Below are 19210 nucleotides of genomic sequence, written 5' to 3' on the forward strand. Positions count from 1 at the left end.
TCAAAGCAAGGAAGTAGTTAACGTGTGAGTGCCATGAAAAGGGAGAAAAAGTGGGAAGTGGAGTAAAATGAGGAAGATGAGGCAGCGTGTTGACCTTTTTCCGTGTGGTTACACATGGAGATGTTTGCTGTTTAAACATGCTTTGGGGCAGATTTCACTAAAACTTAACATTGTATCTCAAAGATACGGGACAACATGTCTTCCTCCCGAGTACTGCATGCCGTGTGTGCTAATTTGGGTTTCACCTGAACCTGGGAGCGCTCTCCTGTTCTGTCCACTTGTGCATTGCTCCCAGCCCCACTGCTGCTCTGGAGCAATGCTGCACGGGGAAAAGCAGCTGCCCCAGCACTCTGGGGGCGAGAAAAAGATCTTTAGAGATGATGCACCTGTGAAACGCAACCAACTCGTGTGAAATGCCGTCAGTACAGTCCTGGAAGTAGCTACGTGAGTTTTCACAGTATCATGTCAAAGGTTGCTTAGTTGTTACTGCGATGGCTATTCAACTGTGCAGGATTCATTAAGCCATTTAAAGGACTCCTTGTATCACAAGAGAGAAGCTTCCCCGTTTATTCAAACAGCTCAATTTATTTAGATTTTTAATTATTTTGATTCGGTGATGGCTTTTCTTTTTTTCTGAGATCCATAATGTAGCATATCATAGAGTGTCTAAGATAAAAAAGGAAAATAAAGAATATAAGTAGGCACTACTAGGACTACCAGTTATGGCGGAAAAGCGTGGTTTAGTCATTCGACTTCAATGAAAACATATTACTTTCAAACTTTAACAGTATATTGCAAACTTCCGCTTGTTAATACAATACTTATAAGGTGGTTACATGTTTGTAATGTGCAGTGCTCTGCTGAATATTTTTGATCCTGCAATTATTGGTTTACTGCAATAAATAAAAATATACCGTAACAGATACAATGCAGCAAGGCTCAATTTTGCGTCATAAGTGATATCTGCGTTTGCCAGCAGCACCGTGTTCCTATGTACATGACATTAAACTTGTACTGCATTGTTTGCCTGTGTATGTTTAGTCAACAAATTGTGGATTTCGACTGTACAATAAACTGGAAGTGTTGGTCGCTGACAGCCACGCTGCCCAAAATGAGGAACGGCCCAAAAGTTATTTCTGCAGAACCCACTTACTGGTGGTGGTGCTGGCGAGCGGCGGCGTGCCTGCCATTGCAGAGCTGCAGCTTAGAATCTTTTCTAGATATATATAATATTATTTTTTCTTCCCCTTCCTTTCTGTAGTTCAGTTATCATCACTGCGTGCAGAGAAGTACTCTAGAAGGGATGGGTGTGATAGTCCAGAGGGAATTGTTGCCGCTCTGAAAATCACAGAATCACAGAGACACAGAATGTTGGGGGTTGGAAGGGACCTCGAAAGATCATTTAGTCCAACCCCCCTGGCAGAGCAGGATCACCCGGAGTAGGAAGGTGCTGTAATCCTCTGTCCTCAAAGAGCACTGGAAAAGTGGATGCTTACCGGTAAGCTTTACCCATTTGTCAGGGAAAAACACTTGAGGCTTCCAAAGGCAAGTTTGGGGAAAAAAATTAAATATTTTCTTCCTTTTTTATTTTTTTCCCCTTTTGTTCTGTCTGCTGCAGCGTGTCTGTGTGCAAGGGCGGGTTTTGTTCCTTGAAAATAAAGCAACCTCCATTTCATAACGCGGGAGTTATTTCTGCTCAATGCTTTTATTAAAAGAACCATCATCAGTTCCTTTCCTTCTGGGTGCCTGTTATGGAACAACTGTATTCTTAAGAGTGTGGAAGTTTTGGGGCTGAGTGTTTCTGTTAGTGTGGTTTGGTGTGGTTTTTTGTTTTGTTTTTTAAGTCAACTCCAGTTTGAAGAAAATTTTCCAATCTAAATACGCATCCTGGTGGCAGACTCTTAGATTAAAAATGTATACAATAATGTCATTGTGACAGCGATGTCATGAGAGAAGATTTGTACTCCTAGAAAATAAGAATGAAGAAAAACAGGCAGCCATATATTCTTATTTTTCCATACTTCTGTCTTGAGCAGTCATGACAGGAGGAGGAAGAGGTGAGAAAGGACAGAGGAATGATGGCAATATGACAGAAGCGGTTTTGTTTTTATCGAGAAAGCTTTTTGTATGTAGACAGCTTTTTCTGCTCTGTTTTTCAGCTCTCAGACGGGTAGGACTGAACTCCTGATGTCATGCTTGACGCTTTAAATATCAAGTAGTAAGCTTTGTGGCATTAATTTTATAAATAGACCTAGTACTCAAAAATAGTCTTATTGATAATCAGCTTTGTCTGTCTTAGTTCTGGAACGGTCACTGCCTGTTTGTGTAACGGGAAACTTTGTCACACAGAAAATTTAATCCTTTTTGGGGGAGCTCATCTGTGGAACAGCATTTAACGGGTCAGGAGGAAATGTGTGTGTGTCCCGGTGTTTTCCTCAAACTGAAGTTTTTTGCTGTGTGGTGGGGTTAAGAGAAAGCTGAGTCTTCCTCACCAGAGTTTCTCTTGGTGTGCTCCAGTAGTTTCGTGGATCTCCTCTCCTCTAAACTGATCACTCTGCTCCAACATGGATGTTGCTGCCCCGCTTTTGAGTTCTTCGACCTGGTTAAGCCACCCAGCAGCATTCTGGGGGCTGTGATGTTGAGCGGGGAGGTGCTGAGCCCCTCCGTCTGACCCAAAGTGTCTCTGCAAAACCTCTGATGTTCCTTAGAAACAAAGCTACTCATTTGCCCTGATACTCTGGATAAAAAAAAACCCAACAAACTGCTACTTATAGCTTAATAAATTGTGGGCCAAAGAGGCTTCTTGTTCGGTTATTTTTCCGTTTGGTGCATCAATTTTAATTACAATTCTTCTCGATGCTATTTCAGGAGGTAGAGAATAGGATCTGTTAGGGTTAGGTTTTGTTTCTTGATGAGTTCAGGTTCTGATTAGGTGTTCCAGGCCTCTGCTTTTCTGAAACCCGGCGTGTTGTGTGCCTGGTCTGACCTGGTGTGTGACACCCGCTCAGGTTTCAGCCGGGTGCAGCTCCCCCAGCGCTGCCCCGCGCTGGGTTTGCTCTGCGCTCCGCTGGGCTCGTTAAACATTGATCGCTGCCTTCCTGGGCGCGGAAATGGGAGCACCCGGGCCCTGCCTCTGGCAACTTAATGAGTGCTGGCACTGCAAAATCTGTGGGTTGGGTTGGAGATTTTTTATTTTTTTTTAAAGTTGGTAGCCTATGATGACAAAAAATATTTTATTTTTCAGCCCTGTTACAGGCCTGGAGTGAGCTGGATGTAAATTCAGAGCAAGAATTAAGCTGTAAATGACAAAGATGTAGTTGCAAATCTCTGAACGAGTCCCTTCCCGGCCCGGGACTGTGGCACGTTTCCAGGCGGACGCCGACATGACCGTGTCTGGTGCTTTGGGTTTGGGTTTATGCTTTAAGTGTCTGTTTGGCCATCATACAAACCGTGCCCCTGGAGAAGAAAATTATTTTTTGGTAAACTTAATCATTTATATTCTGTAGAAAGGAGGTAGTTGTCATGCTGTCTTAGAAAATAAACTTTTGCTTTTACTTTTTACGCAGGTGCACTTCAGGGGTTGATGTATCGGGTAGCTTCTTGTCCTCAAGTTTATGCGCTTGTATCACTGCAGTGTGGGTGTGCTGAGGCTGGTCCTGAGCCCTTCACATAGCACAGTGCTAAAAACACTTTAAACTTAGTATCTCAGTAGAAAGAATGATGTTAATACACAGTTGCAGTGGTGCATGACCTGCAGCTGAGATGTTAAACTGTTGGTCTTTTGAATGCCTACAGCTGGTCCCGACAGCTGCCAGAGCTCAGCTGTGGTGGAGTTGATTATTTCTTTATTTATTACTTTTTACACACAAGTGCCAGGCTGCAGAGAGGGGAAATAATGGAAAAATGTAGGTATTTAAATTGCACTTCTGCTTGGTGACTCTGCCCTCCCTCTTTCTGTTTGGGGGGCAGGGTTTTAAAAGGGTGAGTCTGTTGTTTCCCTGGCTTAAAGCACTTGATCTTTCTGGTCTTGTGGCATCCCCTCGTCCTTCCAGCCCCAGCAGAAGCAATTCTCACCCTCAGAAGAAACACAGCTCGGTTGCTTCGCACCGTGGTTGCTGCTGTGTCTCTGCAAAGAAAGATGGAAAGGGAAACCAGAAAATGAGGAGCGCTCGAGTCTTTGGGGGGAGTTGACTGATGTCTGCAGCATCTCTTAACTTTCAGAGTTCGTAACTTAGAATTAAACATATTTTTTTTTTTGTTCCCGATCTTCCAGAGAGCGTTTGGAAGGTGAGCACCGTCCAGATCCCTCCTTGTTCCGTTTTAAGCCTGTGCGCGTGGCTTCAGGAGGAAGCGGAGCTGCCTGCGAGAGCCCGGCCACCTGCCCCGAACCGCGGCACTCGCCTCGCTTAGTGCCTCTCATAGTTTCCTTTCAAGAGCTGTAACTGTGAGATCAAAACCACCTCCTTCAAGCCAGACATCACTTTTTGTTCCTCAGAGGTGTGAAGCGGGCGGCACGGCGCAGTGCCGGGGCTCTGGCTGGGGCAGCGAAGCCGCTTCCCCCCGGGCTTATGGGCAGCGGCTCTACCGGCAGCTTCCCCCTCCCTGCCAGAGTCAGCAGGGAGTGGAAACGTAGGCAGAGCCTTCTCCTTTGGAACACTTCAGCAAGAAATCAAAGGCAGCCCTTTAGCCTTTTCCTACCTGGGCCTGGCTCCATCTGTGCTCTTCCTTTCCTGGTTTTGATTTAGCCGCTGCCCAGCTCACTTGGAGCTCTGCTCTCCGTGTGTCTTCTTTGCTTACAGAGTCCTTTAATTTTCTGGAGAATACTCCTGTGCGGTTGGCTTTGCGCTACCCAGGTTGGGGTTGCTGACCAGAACAACTGATGTGTTGATATATAAGGTGATAAAAAAAACAAAATGAGGATTTTGATTAAAAAAAGCAACATTAAAATTTCTTCAGTCCTGTATCTAAAGATACCTTTTACTGGATACAGAATTGAACAGGTTAAGCCCTGTATTTTGTAACACCCTAAGTCCTCATAACCAGCAATCAGTAAAACATACCTGGGCTTTTAAAAGTTCCTTTTGTTTGTGTCTGCTCTTACTCTTAAGTCATCTGGTATTAAAAATAAATAGAATTCACACACTCTCAGTGGCGTTGAACCACCCGGTGTTTTACTGCTGTGAGCTCTAGGTCTGATTCGGGCTCTTTGTAAGCCTCGAGTCGCATGGTCTCTGTGCTAGGTGTTCCCTACTTGCTTTTGGTGGGAGAGTGTTGGGTGTGATGTGTAAACACTCCTGACAAACCAATATTTTGTGTATCTACCCAGTGCAGAGGCTATAACTGAAGTGATCCAGCCTTGCACAACAGAGTTGGAACATACCCACAAAATGCTTTTGTGGAACAGGTAGGGAATTGTGGAGAGGAACATTGTTTGCCCGGTGCTCTGCAGCAAGGAGATGGACTTTTGTTCTATCTCGTTTGTCTTTTGGTTCTGTTGCCTATTTGAATTTTGAGGTGTGCAACGTGAAACTGGCTGGCACCTAAACCAGGCCTATACTTCTTGAATGCAAAGAATTTAATGCTGCACATGAAGATGAGTATCACAGGGTCGCTGGTTGTGTGGGATCTGTATAGCATCATACAGGGGTATTGTGTGCAAGTGTTTTGCAATCTTTTAACAATCTCAGGTGCTTTGTGGACTTCCTGCTGTTCCCTTTCTTGTCCCACCAGGTCAAATGCTGATGTTGTCAATACTGGGAAGCAGAGTGATGTCTGTGTGTGCTCAGGGATTTTATCTGCTGGAAACGAGGAGAGCTTGACCTTAGGATCAGTTATTTCTCCATAGATTGTGACCCTCTTCTGGCAAAGTTCTCCGAGTCTAGTCTGGTTCAGCTTCTTCTGGTGAACATGGTGAACTGAAGACAGGAAAGATAATGACACCTAATATTTAGCTTAAGGGTTTTTCTGTATTTTGTTTGTTAGCTGAGCAGCTGTCACTCTGTTTTCTTTGACCTCAGCCTTTGGAAACTTGGTGCTTTGTTGCTTATCCTTCACACACTGTTCCGTGCCTCATGACTAAATTCTATTCTGGAAAGAAACACTGATAGAAATAATCCTGGCATTGTTTGGTTTTGGTCTTGGTTTTTTTCTCTCTCTGTTTCTTCCTTCATTGTATGCAGAAAATTGTGGTTTTCTTTGGGAGAAGGATTGTTTTCTACAGAATTCCCTGCCACATGCACCTCTAGTGCTGTGAAGATGTCTAATTTCATTTTGGTGCTGCTACAGTCTAAGAAAACTTCCTTTGCTGCTTAAAAAACTCTCATTAGTTGTCCTGTTGTGTCATGGGGCAACAGCTGAGCTAATAAGTAAGGGTATTGTAAAAAGGATAAGCCCCAAACCTCAAACTTGCGGAATGGGGGAAGCCTTAACTGTTAGTGATGTACCTTATCTTCTGTTTTATTTGTAGTTGCTCTTCTACAACGGGTGGCAGAATTGGAAAAGGTCAATGCAGAATTTCTGCGCACAAAGCAGCAACTTGAGCAAGAATTTAATCAAAAGAGAGCAAAATTTAAGGAGTTATACTTGGCTAAGGAAGGTAAGTTCCCAGTTCTCTGAATTATTCTGAAGTTTATTAAACCTCATCTTCAAATAATCCTTGTAGGAAGAATAACTCACGTAATGCCAGCTGCTGCTCCTCGTTTGCCCATGCACGCTGCATGCTTTCTGGGTTTTGGGTTTGGGTTTTTTTAAGGATAATGAGCATTTAAGGGGTGTTTCTGCTGGTATAGTTGGCTGTATATCCGTCATAGTCACTGGGGTAAGGAATTGCTGTTTGTGTCTGATTTGCCCAAAGTGGAAAAGTAACAGTAGTCTTCTAAACACATCTAATAAGAACGTAAGAGACAATCAAAGAGCAGACTTTTCAGTAGGTTTTTAGTAGGTGGCTCTTTAGCTTCTTAGAATGAATTTTTAGAATGAAATTTCAAGATTTGCCTGCGTGGAGTCAGCAGAGCAACTTGATGTACACACAGAAACAGCACAACCTAATTTTAAAACTCACTTTCTGAAGCTATGGTGTGTTCCTTCTCTCTGAACAGCAGCTGCCCTGGGAAGTGGAAAGAGAGTCTGCAGGGTGTGCTGTTTCGACTTATTGGCTAGCTTTTCTATTAGTATCAATTTGCCTTAAATTTCCATCTGAAGCAGAATGTAAGCAGACAAACATAAAAGTTTTAATACCAGCCAAGGGCATCTATTTCAATAACACTCTCTATAGGAAAATGTAAACTGTAAGAGCTCAGATATCTGTTCAAGAATTGGGAGAATAGAGGGAGTGTTGTTCTGAGAGCCAAATTGATTTATTTCTAATCTGGATGATTTTCCTGTCCTTAGCATAGGAAAGCAGAGCCAAAAAAATAATGCATTAAGACTGCAGCTCTTGTGTAAGCTTATGAGAGCCGAGAGGCAACAGGAGTAACAAAGATCAGATCATGCAGAAGGCCTATTTCATCGTGTTTCTAGCATTTGGGTGAAAGGAAATTTAAGATACAAGACACTACTGATGAGATCAGCAATAGTTCTTCCCTTTCAGAATAGTGAAATAAAAATAAATTGTGATGAAGAGGGAGGAGAAAAAGAAATCCAACTTTCATATGTACTGAAGTGAAAGGATACCAGAGGAGAATGTACAAGCAAAACGTTTTTCTTCCCTTAAGCTTTTTTCCTTCCACATTCTCCAAGACCCTTTCCTAAATATACATTGGGACTGTCACAACCCATCCTTAATACATCATTTGAAAACTAAGTTACAGAAATGCTACAGGATCTTGTTTTTTGAGGATTTTTTCCTTGATTTTTGTTGATTGGTTGGTTGGTATGATTTGGGTTTTTTTACACAAGGATTAATGCCCTTTTGAGTACCTGATTAGCTCTGGTTTCCGTATTCTCTACTGAAGGCTAAGGTGTAGGGCACCAGGGCTGATTTATTGGTATTGAGGGAAATACACAGCGAGAGCTTGGTGTTTGTTGTACACTGGCCAGATGTTTCTGCTAGAAAAGATTGCCATTAAAACGGGCTGTGTGGGCATAAAACTGTATTTTGTGTTAGTGCTTTTGGAATTAATTGTATAATGTGTAGCCTTCAGAGCTGTTTGCTTCAGATTAACCAAAAACTCAGGAGGATAACGCGAAATTAGTTCAGTTTCTGTTTGTAGGTGCAACAATTAGAGAAATAGTGGATGTTCCGTTAAATGTATCCCTTTTATTAGTAGAAGCTCAGTTTTAGCAAAGCCGAGTAAAGAGCAAATTAGGCTGCATAGTTTTCTTCTGTGGGTTCCAGGTAGTGGTCAGAGAAGGCTTCTGTCCAAGAATATATCCAGGACCAAGTTGGTGCCAAAAATGGGGGCAAGACTGTCTCCCCATTTGTCACTCTTCTCTTTTTCCAGGCTCCTCACCAGAATGAGTTAAATAAGAATGAACTGATTAAAAGCCCAGTTCACTCTCATCAGGTAGATTGATTCACAGGTTATATCGACCGAGTCTGCTTTGTGGCTGCAGCCATGAGAAGGTACTTTTCAAATAAAAAACCAAAGGCAAGCGAATGCCTAAAGATACCTGCTAACATTTCTTCGGTTGTTGTGGGTAGACGCTTTAATATCGGCGCTTTCTTCACCACCTGGCTAGAGCATTGTTCTTTGCCGCAGTAACTGGGGATACTCTAGATTTGCTTTGTTAATCAAGCTCAACCTAAATAATAATTCTTTTCAGAGGACCTGAAAAGACAAAATGCGGTGCTGCAAGCAGCCCAGGATGATCTGGGACAGCTGCGGACCCAGCTGATGGAAGCTCACGCTGAAATGGAGAACATCAAAGCTATAGCCACGGTATCCGAGAATACAAAGCAGGAAGCTATCGATGAGGTGAAGAGGCAGTGGCAAGAAGAGGTCGCTTCGCTGCAGGCAATTATGAAAGGTAACAGCCAGGCTGGCTGCTGCTGCCGAGATCTGACACCTCGTTAGCGTGCGTTCAGCGATCGCTGCTTTTCACAGCATGGCAAAACCGGGCTGCAGAAGTGAGGGGTGAAGCGTAGATCCTGAGCGTGTGAAAAGGAGCTTGGCGGCTCTTTTCTGTTAAAATGAGGGTAGAATTTAGAAGGAATCGGTGCAATGAGAACGCCCACATATATGCAAAGCGTTTTTGAGGGACTATGGGTGCGATACGGGTGCGATACTTCATCCTTCCACACAGATAAGTATAACACATGTAATTTGACAAGTCTGAAAACAGCTTTAGGCTGACAACGTGGTTCTTTTCTCTCCTGGGTAAACGTAGTTCTGCTGTCAGACAGTTAAATGTCCCTCCAGTGCTATCACATGGACTTTTCCCCAGGATAGGGACTAAACATGCTGCTCTGTATCAGTCGTGGGTCTTTTTTCTTGATTGTTTTGTGCTCTCCTTCATTATGTTTGCGTGTTGCACAGCTGTTGACATTTCTGTGTGCAAGCAACAAAACGCAGGATGCCAGCTGAAGACAGACTGTTGCCCTAACTGGCTGTTTTCCTAAAGCTTCATAAACAGGATCGTGATACCTGAGCCTGCAGCCTGTTGGCCGTGGGCAGTTTTTCCATCTCCTGATTATACTTTTCCCCCAGAGAAGACAAATCTTCGTGTATGTTGAGTACACAAACTTCTGTTTATTTATGATCTACCTAGATACAGGAACCTAGATCAAGGCTTGTTTGTGCCAGGTGCTGTCTATGGAAACAGGCAGCTCCTTACCTGAAGGGGTGAAATTAATAACTGGGAAATAAAAGCTATGTGAGAAGTTCTAGTTTCTCTGCATTTTGGAATAAATAAGTAGGGTTTGGTAGTTTGTTTGCATAGTGTGCGTGGAGGTACAAAATGTGCCCCTAAACAGGATGTTAAACATGTTAACATTGTTTTTAAATTCGGAGTTGCACAGTTCTGGGGGCTTGTTTGTTTGTGTTCTAGCAACGGTACAAATTGAGATGCAGTCCCTTTGGCTCTTTTGCTTATGTAGTTGGGTTTAGGGGCAAGAGTCAAAGAGAAGAAAGAGAAAAGGAGAATTTGCTGTTGTCCTAGTTTTGATCAGATATGGTAAAAGGTTGTCTGGTTGGAGATGAAGTTCCTACAGCCCTCCTTTTTAACTTGCATTGAAAATAAGTTCTGAAAATGCTGTTTTACAGAGACTGTTCGTGACTATGAGCTCCAGTATCACCACAGGATGGAGCAAGAGCGAGCTCAGTGGAATCAATATCGAGAAAATGTGGAACGGGAAATAGCAGAATTAAGAAGGCGACTGTCTGAAGGTCAAGAGGAAGAAAACCTAGAGAATGAAATGAAAAAGGTACTTTGACATCTAGTTCTTCAATTTCCATTTCAAGATGCAGTTGTGTTCTGTGTGAGTTAATTTTCTATGGCCTGCTGTAGTTCCTCAGAAACACACATAGCCTCCTTCTGCCAACAGCTCTTTGTTCAGGGAAGTCATCGTGACCTAATCCGATGTTTGAATCTGAAAGGTAACGCATGTGGTTCTGTGGATTCAGTAAGAGAAGATGGTAAGGTTTGCCTTCAGCTTGCAAAAGCAGGAGGACTTGTGAAGTCTTCTGTTTTAACATCAAATGAACTCAATTCAAATCTCCTTTATGTTTTCCTGGATTAACTGCAGATTTATAGAATTCCCCTTACACTTCCTCTTCATGCCTTTTCTGAGATCTTGGAAAATTCTTTTTGAGGTTTTTGGTGGGCACTGTATCTAGAATATTTTTGTGTTTCTTTAAGGTAAGCCATGTTTGTGCAACGCAGTACCACTGGCTTTCTAGGAAATTACAGAACCTTGTCACAAAACCACAGGCTCTAGATGATGAAAGATAATTGCCTTGGAGTTTGGAAAGATTATTTTGTTGTTGTTCAGAGATCTGTAGAAGAGTTCTTAGAAGTACATTGAGGTGCTTTGTGTTGAGTTTGGCATTTTCTGTTGTTGTTTTCCGAGTTTGAAGATTTGGTGTATTTCTCTTTCAGGCAGGAAGGAATTTGAACCTGGTATAATAGATCAATATTTTGGAATCTTTGCTATATTGTAAAAACTTGCATTTAAGTGAATTGGTCTTCTCAGCAGGCTTGCAGTAGCCTTCAAGGTATTCTAAGACCGTTTTCATATAGTAAATGATGCTACATTCAATAAAGGAGTAGACTAACAGGAAAATCTGACACATCACCTGCATTTCCTGGTTTCTGCTTGCTGCCAGCAGAGGAAACACAGTGTTGAGTATCATCAACATTCCACATAGTAAGTGTTTTACCTGTTTTGGCCATGCTGTAACAAGTGATCGGCACTAGGGTGGCAAAATGGGGTTCTTTTTCTGAGGCTTGTGAAGAGGTTCTTGAATATTGCTTGTTGTGGTTGCATAAGTGCTGTTGGATGTTTGGTGAGCCTGCTCTTCACGTCACCCTGACTTACAAAGGCAGGAGTTGGAGTAAAGCCTATTTGCCAACATTTGGACTGCAGAATCACCACCTGAAGCGTTATAAGACATAAACTGTTTTTTAAGAGAAGGTTTTAGCCCTATTGAGCTTTAGCTGAAGCTGGAAGGAAGGCTCGAAATTGGATCAGTGTGGCGAGTCTTGTAGAAACAACCCAGAAGATGCAGAGCTCACGGTGTGAAAGCCACAGCTGGCCTTTACCAACCAACAGGAATTTTCAGAAAACAATGCCTCTTGACCGAGGGAGTCTTTACAATAGCTGTAGTCTTGGGGCTTTGTTTTAGATTTTTAACCTGAATGTACTTGTCACGTAACAGTGGGAGTTGCAAGTTGCTCAGAAGATAATGCAGCTCACATAGACATAGTGGCAGCCAGCATTTATTTGTCTAGTGTAACAGATAAACAGCATTTTCAGCCATACTCCTTTGAAAGGGAAATAAGTATCCTTCGTGATCTTAAAGGAAAAGGTGATCAGTTTATTAATCTCTAGTTAATAGCAGTTTGGAAAGTTTTGTAGGCATGTAAAAAAGCCTACGTACTTCATGTAATAGGAAGGGGAAGTCTGGTCTTCAGACAGCAGCTTGAAATAATTGCTTAAACTGCTTTGCATGGGTTTTTTTATTCTTCTTTGTCATTAAACCTGTGTTTATTTCCTCAAGGAATTGAAAGATCAAAATTAGGAAAAGGACGTTCAATTTTACCTAAAAGCAAAGGAGGAAATCTCAAGCCCATGAAGAGCTGGGTTTGGCAAAATAACAAGTGTTTGTGCCTCAGCAGTAGTGCAAAAAGAGGAATTTTCTTGGTCACTTAGGACGTGCTTTTTGAATACTTACGATCAGTTCCTCATGCAAAATGGCATGTTTAGCCAGCAATGATGTATTTATCCTTCATCTTTATATGCTGCGTTACAAGGATGGATTTAATTTATTTTCAGGAATAAACTTGGAACTAGTTTTTCAAAAATACCTTCACCTTCTAGGCAGTTCTAAAGAATTTCCAAACATCTCAAAGGAGTAAAAAAGAAGAAAAAAAAAAGTACTTGCTCTCTGGATTGCAAGTAGGTGCTCTAGCAATGTTAAATATGTCATATTTCTTAAAAGTAGCAGAAAACCATACTGTTGTCTGTCGTTCTCAGTGGGAGGTGAGAAGAATGGACAGAGCAGAGCTGAGATTGCAAGCCTTGTATTTCAGTCCAGGTTGCTAACCTTCTTCACTCTCTTGACTGGATGATGTCTCGGTTCAGATGTGCCCAAATTGGCAAGAAAACCCATTTTAAACTGCCAAGAAAATCCATGAAATCTAATACCGCGTCTGCGTATTTGCCGTCGTGCTTGCCTGCATGCTTTTTTCCCTGTGGGAGGCGAGGGTAGCTAAGATGCATTGTTCCAAATTCTATACATGTCTTTGGATTTAAAGTTTATTTTATTGGTTGAGTGCACGTTTTTTTCATGTGTGCACTCTCGGGCTCCAGGCACGCGTGTCATTTATCCTGATTTGGGAGCCGGCGGGTAAGGTTTTGATAAGCTTGCTAATTTGAGCTGTGTTTACTAGATTGTGAGTGCTCTTGCCAGAGGTACCCAAGTCTAGGCTGCAAACTCGATGTTTGCCATTCTCGAGCATCCTCCTGTCAGGAAGAGAGTGGCTGGTGGAGCACAAGCCCTTGCCTGGAAGCAGCTGTTTCGCTTTTCCGTGCCGACGTATTTCAAGTCGCAAATTGCCAAATCTCCATCGGAAACTCGCGTTTCCGGCGATTCTTGTCACAGAGGAATGACTTCTAAGAAATCTGCGCTGAAAACTGCGTGTGTATACTATAAATCTCCTTTCCTGACTCGGAAAATACCGTGTTCAAGTTGTAAGCGTGCTTACCTAGCGATTCATCTTTCTTAGGAAACGCATCGGTGGTTTATCAAAACCTCTCTGTCTTCCTGTTGAACTGTAGTACCGCACAGGTTTGGGGCTTTCTCTTATCACAGATGCTAAAAGCAGCCGAGCCATAGCAGCATCTACTTCCAGGCATCATCTCCGCTTGCTAATGGTCCCTCTGGACAAGGACTTGGTGGGATCGTGTCTCACCCACTGGCAAAATTTTTCTGGTCTCTTTTTATTCACATCTCATTTTCCATTCAGGAAAGATCTACTTTGCTGTGGGAGCTGCGAGGAATAAAAAGACTCTTCTTAGCACAGTTGTGTCAGGCTCTAAGTCTGCTGAACGGGTGTTTTGCACGTAGAGAAAGCAAGAAAGGACAAACCTGTTACGAAGCGTGCTTATTAGTCTGAAGAGGGGAAATTGGAAGGGGAGAGTAATCTGATTTCTGTGACACGGTTGGCCATGAAATCTGCTATAGAGTAAGCTGCTTTGGTAATGTTAAAGAGCAGTGGGATGGATTTAGAGACACTTTAAATGGTTTACTCTTGCCATAAAGGAAGATTCTCAAATTGTGTCTCATGTGTTTTTTACTTATCTCATTTTTAAGGAACAAAATCAGGTGCAGACTTCTCCAGCCAGGGTTTTGTTATGTAAATGAATGTTGGAGTAGTGGTAAAGCACATCCAGGATTGCTGTAGGTAGCCATCAGGCTAGCAGTGCAATAATTTGTGTAGTGGATTGGACTCATTTTTAGCGTTTCGGACGCATTTTCAGTCATCTCCACGGTGGTGGACGTTCTCTCCATGCTGTGCTTGGCAGATCCCCTGCAGCTTGTTCTTCAGCCGCGGTGCTGGGGCAGGGCAGAAGCGGTTTGGGGTGCTTTGTTTTTGATGAGGCGGTGAGTAAATACAAGCCGATGACGTGTAGAACTTTGGTCTTGGACAGTCAGTGGGGCAAAGCATTTTGAGGATCACACCCCTGGGAGACTGAATAAACACCTTTTAACGCAGGAACTGCGATGCTGTGGCACCTCTTGCCAGCACGACAGTATCTTTACATAGCATTTTTTGAGAGAATGGATATTCTCATTTTAGTAAAAGTTTGAGTGGGAACTTTAACCTCAATTTGGGAGCCTCAGCAATTAGCCTTTACCTTCAGGAGCAGACCCAGTGACCAGCCAGCATTTTGTTAGCAGCTGGAGGCTACTGGGAGTGTTTAGCTCAGTATCACACTGACCTTACTCCTCAACCTCCCTTTTCTTTTTTTTTTTAAAGGAAACATTTGCAATATGTTGCAACCATAATGTCAAACTTCAGCTCTGCTTACCAAGCAGTAAGAACTGGAGTGACGTTTCTGTGGTGTGGAATTCGATACTGAGTTTTCTTTCCAGCTGATCGCTGTTCCAACCGCCTGAGTTTTGCTTTCAGAGATCTTTCTGCTTCTCTGAACTGGTTGGTTCCAACAGGGACACATTTATTGCTGTATATTCAGTGTTGAACCAGGTGGTATCAGACTGGTCGTGAAATATTCCTGCAGTTCTCATGAATGATGAGGATTAAAGCTTATTCAGCAGTCCTACAAGTGTTGGGCTGTTCTTTAGTTGGTACGAGCTGGCCGTAGGTAGCATTAAATGAACTGATTGATACAATAAATGAAATAAAAAGCAACCCTTGACGTTGAACTCCTGCTGCCATCTGTCTGAAAAATGTGACTGGGGAGTTGCTGCCCGCAGGTGCCGGGGGGTGTGTGTCCCTGTGACACTGTCACATGTCCCTGGTGTTGAATTCGCTGCGTCATGCCGCGTCCCTCGCTTTCCTCACCGATTTTATTTGTACTCTGGGCAAACAAACCAGCCATGACGACATGTAACATGAAGAAAAAAGAGTTTTGTTTTGTGTATAGGGTTTTCTTCAAAGCTTTCTAGCACCCAAGCTGTATAACTGACAGGTCTGTTTTGTTTTCTTTATTAATTTTAAGTTGAGAAAGCTTCAATGGTCTTTCTTCCTGAAAATGTTGCTCAGAAAACGGTTGTCAATAAGCTTTACCAAACACTCAAAGTCCAGCCTCTCGGGCCTGCATTCTAGCCTATATTTAAAGCAAGCCATGGATGTTCCCCTCTGGCAGCTGTCTTTGCTGCTTGGGTTAGGAGAAGTGGAAACTTCGGCTTTGGGACGCGATTCTCTGCCTTCCCTCCTCTGCTGAGCTCCTCCAGGAGAAGACAGAGAACAAGGGAGCCTTCTGAGCCTTCCTACATTAAACCAGTGCCAATTAGGTCGCTTACATTTTTCATGATTCTTACTGTGGCGAGTATTTGAGCTTTTTGTGACAAATATTCGAGCATTTTGCTTGCTTCTGTGAAGCTAATGGGAGCTATTACTTTCACCTGGCGTGTTTTTAGTGAATCCACAAAGGAAACGAAGAGCATTTAAGAAATGGAGACATTATGGCCACTCTTCGACATAAAATTCTGAATTTGAACACAACACTATTTCTTATTTGAATTCTTACTATTTTTACCTAGCTTTCTCCTTTTTTCCCCCCTTGTATCAGTCTTCTCCTTCTGTTGTCCTGCTTTGATCTTTTGAGAGCTACTTTTTGAAAAAAATCATGCAGTTTTTGATAAATTGTCTGTATATAGTTTGGAAATATTTAGTACAGGAACACCACAAACTGATGCTACATCGGTAGTAATTCAAAGGTGAAAAATGGTCTTCCAAACCAGAACAAAGCTGCATTTTGCAGTACTATGGAAATCTTTTTTTCTTTTAACTTTGTGAGTAAATGAATGACCAATAACTCCCTGTGCAGTTCTTGCTTTTTCTTTGTATGGGCTTTGTGGCAATAACTTGTGGGACAGTTGAGCCTTCAATAATAAAAAAAAAGTGCATGGGTTTTTGAAATGCCTGATTTATAAATTTTCTCCCAGGTATCAAGAATGAGAGATTTACTTACATTCTCTCACAAAACAGATATTCATGGCCTAATACAGACATGAATTTAAAATTGAGCTGCCTTCTCTGAACGGATTAGTCCCAGCCTGTTGTCAGAGGGATGACTGCTGAAGTCAATAAATAGCACTAAGACGAGTATCGAAAGTGGAAGTTTAGTCAGCTGGTTCCGTCGGTGCGGAGATTTTCTCTAGACGTCTCCGATAATGGAAACATTTGTGGTGAGAACTGTGAATAACTTATTCCTAATTTGTTGTGTTAACTTCAGGCCCAGGAAGACGCTGAGAAGCTGCGCTCGGTCGTGATGCCCATGGAGAAGGAGATCGCAGCGCTGAAGGAGAAATTAACGGGAGCTGAAGAAAAAATAAAAGAGTTAGAAGCGTCAAAGGTGAGGGAGAGTTGTAACTGTATCTTAAGTTGCATCTTGCATTGTGCTTCTTGCATTGTGCTAATTTGATGCAGATAAGTCAAATTTTATAAGAGAGAAAAAGGTGTTTTGTAAAACTCTCAGTGCACAATACATCCTGTAGCTCAAATAACCTATTTGGCCGATAGATTTTTCTCCTCTTTCTGTTTTGAGGGTTGTATTACGTGCGTGTGTCGTCTGTGCTTAGCCTAAATTGCGTGGCTTTGGGCCCACCAGTAATAAAAAAGAAGAAACTCTAGAAAGATTGTTGCTTTGCATCTCTCCGGCAGCTTGGCCCTTGGATTACGCTTGCCGCCACAGAAGGTTTTGCGTTTGGCAGAATTCTTTTAATGTACTGCCATACAGCATCTACTGTTTTCCTTTTTTTTTTTTTTTTCCCTAATTTTGGGCATAAACCTGAGGTGATGTCAGCAGAAGTTTTATATCTTAAAATTTAGCGCAAACCTCAGGTTCATAGAATGGGATTGTGGTTGTTGCTGCCAAGAAATCAGCATAAGAGATTTATCCGGCATTTCTGTGTTCTTCACATATGTCAGAACCCCTACATCAGCTGTGAAGGGTAAATAATATCTGTGTCACTGTAAGGTTTCAGGTACTGTTTTATCAGAATTTGAGAGACTGAAATGTTCCTGGGAAATGTGAACCTTTTTTTCTTGCTTGCTTGCTTTCAGAATGTGCTTTTTTTTTAATTTCCCCCCTCCTTTTTTGTCTTTTCTTAGGAGTAGTCTAGATCTTTTTCTTAGAACTTTTCTGCTGAATTTGGTTATAAAAATCATCGGTTATTCTTGTCTCCCTCCTTCCTCACAAGCAAGGCCTGAGTAAAATCTCTGGTGTTTCAGGACTGATGTCAGTCATCGAAAATCTGGGCGTGTCATTCTGTGGGATGAGTAAAATGCAAGCACTTGTTTATTGGAGGGGGAAAAAGAAAAGAATAATCACTTTATCCATGTTTCCAGTTTATTTGTGAGGGATGTTGTTAAAGAAGATTGACTTTAGATGGTGATACATACCCAAGAAAATAACTTCGGACCTTACCTCTTACCTGTGGTGAATTCCACGTCATTGTTCCTTCTGCCCAAAGTTCCAATAGTCCTATTTCAAGTCACTTTTTCAGCTTAATGGGCAAGAACTGCTATTTTGTATCTAGCAAGGATTTGTTTGAGCACAAAATTCAAGGTATTATTTACATTATTTCTAGTACTAGGCGGGTATGAGGACTGACATGCGGAATGAGCAATATATTTGGCTTTTCCGTGGGTCGTGAAGTCACATCATTTTGCTTTTCAGTGTCCTCGAGTAGCTGGGTTAGTGATACAATGTGCTGCTTTTATCTTTCCCCCTCTTCCCTGCTCCACCCTCCCCAAGGGCTGTTCTCTGGGGGCCAGATTTCTCCATTCCAAGGGCTAAGAGGCTGGCAGATAAAAGACTCGGTGTCCTAGGGCAGCGGAAGCTGTCCCCACCATCAGTGGCAAGTTAAAGCCAAGGAGCTATCTTGAACTCGGCGTCGGTGGCCGTGGCTCCCCTGCTGTGTCGAGGAAGATGAGCAGCAGCTCTGCAGAGCCAGGAATTGCCTGAAGGCTTTTGTTTCCTCTGAAATAAAAACTGCTGTGACTCCTGAGTCAGCAAACCCTAAAAGTGAATAGTGCCATAAAGAAATCTTTTGACCTGTGCCTTGCTCCAAGATGGGATCCTTTTCTACAGGCATCGTGTCTGAGAGATGTTTGTGTAACCCTGGCTTTAAAAAGGTTCTCTGGAGTTTCTGCAATCTCTGCAGGATGTTTGTTCCAGTTCTTTGTTAGCTTTGCTTTTTAAAAAAGGAAATATATATATTTATATAGATAGATAGATGTAAATTCCTTCAGTCTTTCTTGGTGTAATTGCCTTTGACTGACAGATTTTCCTTTCTTTTTGCAGCAGTCTTTCTTGGGTTTGAATGTCATCGTTTCTTTTTCTAGTCTGTCCCTATGTTTTTTCCCCACTGAAGGTTACCATCTCTGGTTTAGTTCAAGTTTGCCTCACAGTATGTTTTCCGATTCCTGTGATTGCTCTGTTTTGAGCCATCTCCACATCCTGCTCTGTCGTTGGCTTACCAGCGCTGATTAAAGGACGGCTTCGTTGGCTGCTCTTCTGAAGTATTTCCCTCTTCACCATCTCTGTGCTCAGTGCTGCCGCTGTTGTGATCCAGCTGCTGCAGCTGTGATACTCTGATATGTTTGGCTTTGCAGAAGTTTAATGAGTAATTTATTCAGAAATAAATACAAGTACTGCTCACCCACTGGTAGTTGAATGTTTGTGGTTTCTAGAAATAAACCTGTCCTTCAGCACCTGTAGATTACCTGAACAGACAACAGTGTAACTGCTAACAAAAAGGAAATGCCTGAGAGTGTTCCCCCGCTGAGGTGACAGATTTCCTTATTTTTCTTCAGGTTAAAGAACTGAACCATTATTTGGAAGCCGAAAAGTCGTGTA

At 42.5% G+C, this 19210-nt stretch overlaps 1 protein-coding gene across 1 annotated transcript in view; it reads left to right on the forward strand.

Moving 5' to 3' along the window:
* Window positions 1-6471: 6471 nt before the first annotated feature.
* Window positions 6472-19210, forward strand: part of RABEP1 (rabaptin, RAB GTPase binding effector protein 1) — a gene marked incomplete at its 3' end in the record, with an annotated part of 26880 nt that continues 14141 nt past the window's right edge. The window contains exons 1-5 of the mRNA XM_009865776.1: window positions 6472-6595; window positions 8764-8967; window positions 10203-10363; window positions 16583-16702; window positions 19168-19210. The exon at window positions 19168-19210 is cut by the window's right edge and continues 114 nt beyond it. Of these exons, the coding sequence (XP_009864078.1) occupies window positions 8835-8967; window positions 10203-10363; window positions 16583-16702; window positions 19168-19210 (457 nt within the window). The remainder of the gene's footprint in view (window positions 6596-8763; window positions 8968-10202; window positions 10364-16582; window positions 16703-19167) is intronic.

The sequence above is a fragment of the Apaloderma vittatum genome, unplaced genomic scaffold, assembly GCF_000703405.1.
Source record: "Apaloderma vittatum isolate BGI_N311 unplaced genomic scaffold, ASM70340v1 scaffold9723, whole genome shotgun sequence".
Classification (NCBI taxonomy): domain Eukaryota; kingdom Metazoa; phylum Chordata; class Aves; order Trogoniformes; family Trogonidae; genus Apaloderma; species Apaloderma vittatum.